Below are 8136 nucleotides of genomic sequence, written 5' to 3'. Positions count from 1 at the left end.
AAACAGGTATGTTTGTCACAAAAATTGGAATGACAAATGGGGTTAGCAAATGAAAGATGAATGTTCCTTCCTTCATGTCCTCACTGTGGTTGCATTTTTAGAAATGATCCTATAAGATGACACAAAGACTCCCTTTTCACCATAAGACCTGCAAGTTACATCACCTGATTGCAAGAGCTGATAAAACTGAAATCCAAACTCTGATAATAAAAAAAAGACAAAGTCATGCCGTTTGAGGTCAGTCTGGGCAGCTGAGAGGAAAATTCCAGAATTGAGGCAGTACAGTATATAAGAGGCTAATATTTCCCATCTAGTCACTGTAACATCAGCTAACATCATAGGTTTAGTTGTTTAAGCCCCTGAAAAGGTAGGGAATGTTTCATAACATAGATAAGATATAACTTTTATTAACTGAAATTTCATTATTATATCGGCATAAGATAGCATCTGTTAGATTTTTCTTTAACTTCTTAAATGAGGTTAATCTCAGTTTAATTTTCAAAACATTTCTTAGCCTATACAAGACTGGATGAATAGAATAGAAATATAACATAAAATGCTGCCAGAACTTTTTGCAATGGAAGAAATATAAAAAGAAAAGATGAAAATTTAAACTAAATACTTAATGTGTAAAATGTTTTTATTATGAATATTGTTACTAGGTATTCAGTTGTACAGAAAGTGTAGGCATTATAAAATGCTACACAGAGACCTTGCTAATCATACTAGGACAGAATCATCTTGTTGGTGTGTTTCTTATTAACTGTTGCAAATTGCAGTTGTCATTGACGTTTACCGCTTCAAATGAGATCATGAGATAAATGCACACAAACTAAATATAATTTAGGACATACTTTCATGATCTGACATGCAACTTTTGTTTGTCAGGATTTAACGTTTAAACTTTATTTCTCATCCCTGTATCACCAAAGACAGAAAGAAGACTGTGATGTATCCACATTGGTTGAAGTGGAACTTATGTGAGTATTTTTCAGCAGTATTGTGTTTTATTTTATTAACACAAAGGCGTTGGAGACAGAATTTTTTTAAATATAAAGAAACGTAACTGATAAAAATCTGCTATATCCTGCCATGTTGGTATTCAAAGCAACACTATGTAACTTTTATCTGCAGCTGTATTTCCAATGGCTTCGGTCCCTCTACAGGTTGTCTCATTGGAACTACAGCTGCAACTTAAAGTTACATAATGTTGCTTTAAATGTGGTTGGAAATTGGTTTAAATTCTTTTGCAGTTATCCTGTGCTTTCAAATATGTGGTGTATGTGCAGATTTTGCTGTGGTCAGGTCCTTTATCTGTTTCCTTGTCTGCGGTTTTGATCCACTGAAAACCGTTGCACAGTAGTTCTGCTTTTAAGCACAAAGTTATATTTTCAGCGCTGCATGATGAAATGAGAGGCCAGTCTTTACTGGCATATACTGTTTAGTTTATTCTAGGATCCTCATTAGCTGTGCCCTTAAGCACAGCTACACTTCCTGGGGACCACGTTTGAAAATATATATTTAACATTATATACATACTGTATGTGACATACACTGCAACTTGCTTTTCATTGTTGGTAATTCTTCAGTTTCTCTACTTCCTTTTTGAAATAATTCAAACTGTTGTTTCATATTTCATCATGTCACAGTATATCTGGTCAGAATTGTAGATGCCTCATTAAACAGTTTGGGTTATTATGAATGCAAGATCTAGTCCAAGATATTTGTTCATTTTAGTTAGTAATGGTGTTTTAGTACCTTAGAACTATTTTCTTGTGAAGAAAGTGACTTTTTGTTGAAAGTTTAATTTGCTGTGCGTTTAATATAGATCAGTATAAAGTGCAAGTGAACAAGGTTTTCTGTTGAGAGAAATAAAAGGTAACACTTTATGGGTCTGTAATATCCAAACTTTTTTACAATTTAAATATACTAATATTTTCTGTAGTCAAAAAAGTAATCCGGTACTTATTAACCACAATAAAGATAGTGTTCATTTAGTACACTTTCATTTACTTCTTTCAAATTGATTCCTAACATTTACAGAAAAAACTTTGAAATTGATTTACAGGCAAGCATACAGATGAAGATATATGGAGAATATAGTTACTTGGGTTTCAATGGAGCTTTTATTTCAAGAAAAAATCCTATTTCACATACAATTCGTACCAAATTAGTTTTATGAAACTTCCAAGGAAATGATTGGAAAGTGATATAACAGAAAAACAAAACTACCAAATAGGTCTATATTGTTTATATATTAATTGTAATAAATGACCACAATTTTGGCAATGCAAAACTTGCAATACAACTTGCGCATATTCATGCAGCCCTAAAATACAAGTTACAGTTTCGTGGAGAGCCAAAGCGAAACCAGAACTTTGGGTTTATTTCTTAAAAAAACTGAAAAAAACACATTTCATTTTTCAGAAAGACCTAGAAAAATAATGTTAAATGAAAGAGTACACTGAGTTAGAGAAGCTAGCCCGGGCATGACGTTATGACTTTTTTCATCTTTTAAAGGTAAGTAAAGGCATAGTTGTTTTGCAGTGTCTCACCTTAAACAACTTTAGCTTTAATCTTCTCCACTTGTTGAATTGAATGTCCCAATATCAAGGAAGATGAAAGTGATATGAGCTCTCTTTTGGAGTAAAATTGGGTGTTTTCCTCTCGGTGTGTGTGGGTATCCAGTTGCTGCCAGTGTGCTGCTGCTCACATTGAACCACAGCACCACTGCTGCTGTCAGCATGAAGGAACACCTGGCTGATTGTCTAGAGGACAAAGACTACGATGAACTGCTGCAGACTGTGAAGAACGGCCTCTCGCACATAAATACATCTCATCATGTTGTTATTGTCGGAGCTGGCGTGGCTGGACTGACAGCTGCCAAGCTACTGCAAGACGCAGGACACAAGGTACATGCAACAAGCTGATATTGGTATTAAGACCACTACACAGTACAGCCGTTTTTTACCTGATATATGACGGTGGGCTCGTACTAACTATAGTTGGGCAACTTGGGCGTAGGCCTGAAACAATTATTTAAAAATTGTCTAACCGAAATTAAAGCATTAGAGCATTTTCTTAATGAGTTAATTTTTTTGTTTGCATCCATCAAACACGTTTCTAATACCCGTGTAGCGTCACCTAACAGCAGCTATCATATGATCCTATGGACTCCTACCGGAGAACGCCCCACCCGCAGTTGCAAGTCAAGTCAGCTTTTGAATGTTAAAAAGCCACAAAGCATCTTTATATGTGTTTAAGTAATGTAGATAGTCTGTCTGTTGTGTTTAATCTACTATTGTGCTTTGTTACATTAGTAAAGGGACTGTAGCTGTCTCAAACCAGTGAAATCCAACACACTCTGTTTATTGTTAATGATTCATGCTTTGTTTTTAATTGATTGGGATTAATTTTCTTTCAACAATGTTATGTAAATTCAAGCAAAAATGCATTGCTTTATGATAATAAAGAGGTGTGGTTTACTTCATAGGCTCTGCATTTGCGTATCTGGGTCACAAAACAGTGATATATAACAAAAGATGTATCCTGGAATTCATTCAAACCTTTAATTTGTTTCAAAAAGTAATAAGTAAATAAATATTTTTAAATTTGACTAAAAGAGACAAATATATTGTTAAAAGCAATTATTTCTGAGACATTAATTGTGCAACAAAATTTTTAATTTTTACATCTCTATTTGGATGTTTGGTAAACCGGAGGTTAGAAAGACAGACTATTTGCCCAAATGTTGGAATTACAGCTTACCTATGATGTGGTTGGTTTTATTTCAACATTGGTGGGGACACATATGAAATGGGGGGCTGGGCCTATTCTCTTGTAGATTACCTTTTCTCACTTAATGTTACCTCTGCTGAGTCACTACACATTTAGGCATGATTTACTCTTCCATTACAACCTGGCAAATTTAAATTCACAATATTAAGGATAATGCTTCACTTTGATTGTACAAAAACAACCTAAAGGTTTATTTTATGTATCAGTTTTGAGAGCAGTAACATTACATGAAGAAAGGTCATGAAATAATTTTGAAAATATATTATTGAAATTCTATAATTAATGGGACTAGGTTTTAAGTGTAAATACCATAACTGCTGAGGTGGTGGGTGACTTTGGAGCTTGATGTTAAGGAAAAATTCAAAATCAGAATCAGAAATGAGTTTATTGCCACAGTAGTTAGCCTACGTGGAATTTGCCTTGGTGATAAATGCATACATAACAAACAAACATATTAAACATTAACACAGGAGAAGCACAATTAATATCCACATACATGAAGAAGGTTAGGTAGACTTTAATGACTTACACAGAAGCATTTAATGGCATGTCTTTTGAGCAGAAAATTAGGCAGGCCGTACAGGTTAACCGGAATGTCATGTCATGCCATCCCAACTCTCTGAAGTTCCTGTCTACCTGAAAGTATATTTAAACTCATGCTAGAGGCCTTAAGTTAAGCTGAACCTTCAATGTCAACGAAGAGTTTGCGGGTGCCACACAGATGGTTAACCCAAATACCTCAGCACAGACAGAATGTGATATGTGTTTACTTCCTCCATGACCTTGGCAGGATGGGAGCGCTTGAGGCAGCACTGTCTTATCATACTGCTGTTATCTCTCGTCACCTATGGAGACACAGAGGAAGTAAGCTGTAACTTCCACCAAAGAGGGCTTTAGGCTGCCCAGTCGTAGCAATGCCAAACCTACTACCTTTGAAACATTATATAATGGCCTTATTGTGTATTTATCTGTTTGTATTTTTCTGTTCTGACAAGGTAACCATAATAGAGTCTAGTGGTCGTGTTGGAGGACGGGTGGAGACCTACAGGAATGAGAAAGAGGGCTGGTATGCTGATCTGGGAGCCATGAGGATCCCAAGTACTCACCAGTGAGTTTAAGTTTTAAAAACACTCCGTTTTGGCATTTACATATAAACATGGCATGCAACCCTTCCCTCTCTCAGACTAACATGATTGTGTAAAAAGGATGCTGATGAAACTACCAGCTTTTATGGGGTTGATTTGCAAGGAAACCATCCACAATATTGTTATTATAATCATTTAAAACATTAAAGGTGAGATAAAAATTTAACTGGGATAGAATCAAAAATAAATTAATAGTTAAGCTATTGTAAAGGTTTTACTATCGCTACAGTGGAACTGAGTCAGAGTTATGTGATCTTATGTTATCTACAGTATAGAACGAAACATTCCTGTTTATTTCCATAAAAATAACATGTCGAGTTACTTCAAAATAGCAGAAGGTGAATTTTGTTGTTGAGGCCCTTGGAGGCTGCAGCTGTTGTCACTGCCTTGTTAACTTAAAACTCAAAAATGATGTAGGGATGTTCCATGTGCCACCATTAAATGTCTTGACATCAAGCGTATTTAGTGAATGTCATCGTTTACAGTCTGTCTCACACAGTAAACACACATTACAGTAATAAGCTAACCACCATCCCCTTTGTCACCAGAATCGTCCGTTGGTTTGCTAAAAAGCTAAAGGTCAAGCTGAATGAATTCATCATGTATGACCCCAACACCTTTTACTTGGTTAATGGGTTGTTGAAGAAGACGTACACAGTGCAAAATGACCCTGACGTTCTGAAGTACAACGTAACACCAAGTGAGAAAGGGAAGTCGGCCGACGAACTGCTACAAAAAGCTTTGCAGAAGGTACGTAAGACAGAAGAAAGGAGGGAGGGATGGAAAGAAAGTTACACAAATTCACATCCTTGGAAAGCAAATGTATTTTTCTTTATTGTGGAGTAGTTTATCACCGCCATAGAAGGGCTATATAAAACATGGTGTAACATAACTAATGGGATAGCTTCCTCAATATTGGACCTTCCAGGTCCAGGAAATTCACTAATTGCAGAAGTCAGAGTTTACTGTTTAACTAAGTCTGAGCTATATGAAAATTAGAAAAACATTGAACTACTGGCATTCCTGTTCGATGGGCCCAACCACTAAGAGTTTCCATTTGGTGCCTTTTTGTGTCAGGCTAGGCCATACAGTCGAGTTACACATTCATGGTTCATTATAGGCAAATTAAAGTTCAGTTTGACTCATGGTGACACCATCAGCTCAATATATAAATGAGTGAATTGTTCCTGTTTTTTGTAGGTGAAAGATTATGTGCAGACTCATGGCTGCGAGGCTGCGCTGAAAAAATATGACCACTACTCCGTGAAGGTAAAACACAACGATGTCATAAAATGTTGTAAAATGAGAAAATTATGTGGGGTAAATTGCGAATCACAGCTGATATTTTAGTGCATTATAAATAGCATTTTTTTCACATGCCATTTTCAATGGTTTAGCATTTGAAAACAAACAAGTTGTTACTGAAACTTTCAAAAAAGTGTCTGCACATTCATAATTCCTGATTTAAAATTGAAAACCTGACTAGTGGAAAACATGTAATCCAACAATTGTGTTTTAACACTTGTTAAGCTTTCTTTCTGAGCTACCCTGACAGCATTACATGGGACTTTGTTTAATAGGAGTATCTGAAAGAAGAAGGAGATCTGAGTTCAGAAGCAATAAGGATGATTGGAGACCTTCTTAACGAAAAGAGCCATATGTACACAGCGCTGACTGAGATGATCTATGACCAGACTGACATCAATGACAACGCTAAGTAAGGCTCTACATCCCACACTGTCAACTATTCAAGATTGGAATATATTTTTTGCAGTAGAGTTAAAATATTATCCAACCCTTAGCCAGTAAATGTGAGGTGGTCATGAAAGGTCTTGGAAACTAAAGTTGTACACTGTTTACTGGCTTCAAGAGAAGACCAGTAAATATAATGTTTTCATCTGAAAGACAGTAATTCGGTGGCTTTACATGTAGCACTATGTAAAGTACATTTTTCACCTAAACTTAGATGAAACTGAAAGTTGTTTTTATCAACCGGCAGCAAAACTCCTTTGACACGTATGCCTGAATTTTGGTCTCCCAGTTTAAATCATACCCCATGAATATAATTGTACATAAACATACCATATTGACATATTGGAAATGTGCACCTCTCTAATACACTGCACTCAAACTCAAAACTATTTGTTTTAAAGGTACGAGGAAGTGACTGGTGGATCAGACCTTCTCCCGAAAGCTTTTCTTAATGTCCTGAATGTTCGCATTCTCCTTAACTCCAAGGTCAAACGCATCAGCCAGTCAAATAAAGGTGTAGTAGTATCGTACCAGAAAGGACAACAGTCTTCTTTTACTAGCCTTTCCGCTGACGTTGTCCTGGTAACAACCACAGCCAAAGCAGCCCTCTTCATTGACTTTGATCCACCTCTCTCCATCGAAAAGATGGAGGCACTGAGGGCAGTCCACTACGACAGCTCCACTAAAATCATTCTCACCTTCAGCAAGAAGTTCTGGGAGAAGGATGGCATCAGAGGAGGAAAGAGCATCACCGACTGGCCCTCCCATTTCATCTACTACCCCAGCCATAGTTTCAAATCCAATAAGAACATTGGCGTCCTCCTGGCCTCCTACACCTGGTCTGACGAATCCCTCCTCTTCTTAGGTGCAAGCGATGAAGACCTGAAAGAGCTGGCTCTGAGAGATTTGGCAAAGATCCACGGCGAGAGGGTCAAATCTCTCTGCACAGGGGTGGTGGTGAAGAGGTGGAGTGCGGATCCTCACAGCTTGGGTGCCTTTGCTCTCTTCACACCCTACCAACATGTAGAGTACTCTGAGGAGCTCTTCAGAAGTGAAGGCAGGGTGCACTTTGCAGGTGAACACACAGCTTTTCCTCACGCTTGGATCGAGACATCAATGAAATCTGCAGTCAGGGCTGCTACCAACATTAACAAAGAGTCAGCTAGAATGTGACACCATGACAAGCTCTAGGGTCTACTTTCTACGTCAATCAGTAGTATCATAGTAATGAAATGTCTGTGTCCAATTTTGAAATTACACAGAAGTGTAGCCCTTACGCTTGATTACATTTCTTCCTTAGGAGTAACGCTCATTGTGATTGTCCTTACACAATGCAGTTCTAATCTGCATCAAACTGGTGTTTTTTGACAGTTACTGATGGCTAGTTGTTGCTAGGCAAACGTGTAATCTGATATAATTAATTTCCAAAACAGCTTTTGCG

General features: G+C 37.1%; 1 protein-coding gene across 1 annotated transcript; it reads left to right on the top strand.

Annotated features, from left to right (window-relative positions):
- Positions 1-329: 329 nt before the first annotated feature.
- LOC120573331 (L-amino-acid oxidase-like) lies at positions 330-7892 on the top strand. Its single transcript, XM_039823019.1, has 8 exons — positions 330-367; positions 933-980; positions 2689-2912; positions 4794-4906; positions 5492-5693; positions 6144-6212; positions 6524-6660; positions 7097-7892. Exons 2-8 carry the CDS (start codon positions 950-952, stop codon positions 7866-7868), a joined length of 1548 nt encoding a protein of 515 aa, XP_039678953.1. The 5' UTR covers positions 330-367; positions 933-949; the 3' UTR covers positions 7869-7892.
- The last annotated feature ends 244 nt before the right edge of the window (positions 7893-8136 follow it).

This window comes from Perca fluviatilis, chromosome 14 (genome assembly GCF_010015445.1).
Source record: "Perca fluviatilis chromosome 14, GENO_Pfluv_1.0, whole genome shotgun sequence".
Taxonomy (NCBI): domain Eukaryota; kingdom Metazoa; phylum Chordata; class Actinopteri; order Perciformes; family Percidae; genus Perca; species Perca fluviatilis.
This window is presented reverse-complemented; position numbering and strand designations above follow the sequence as displayed.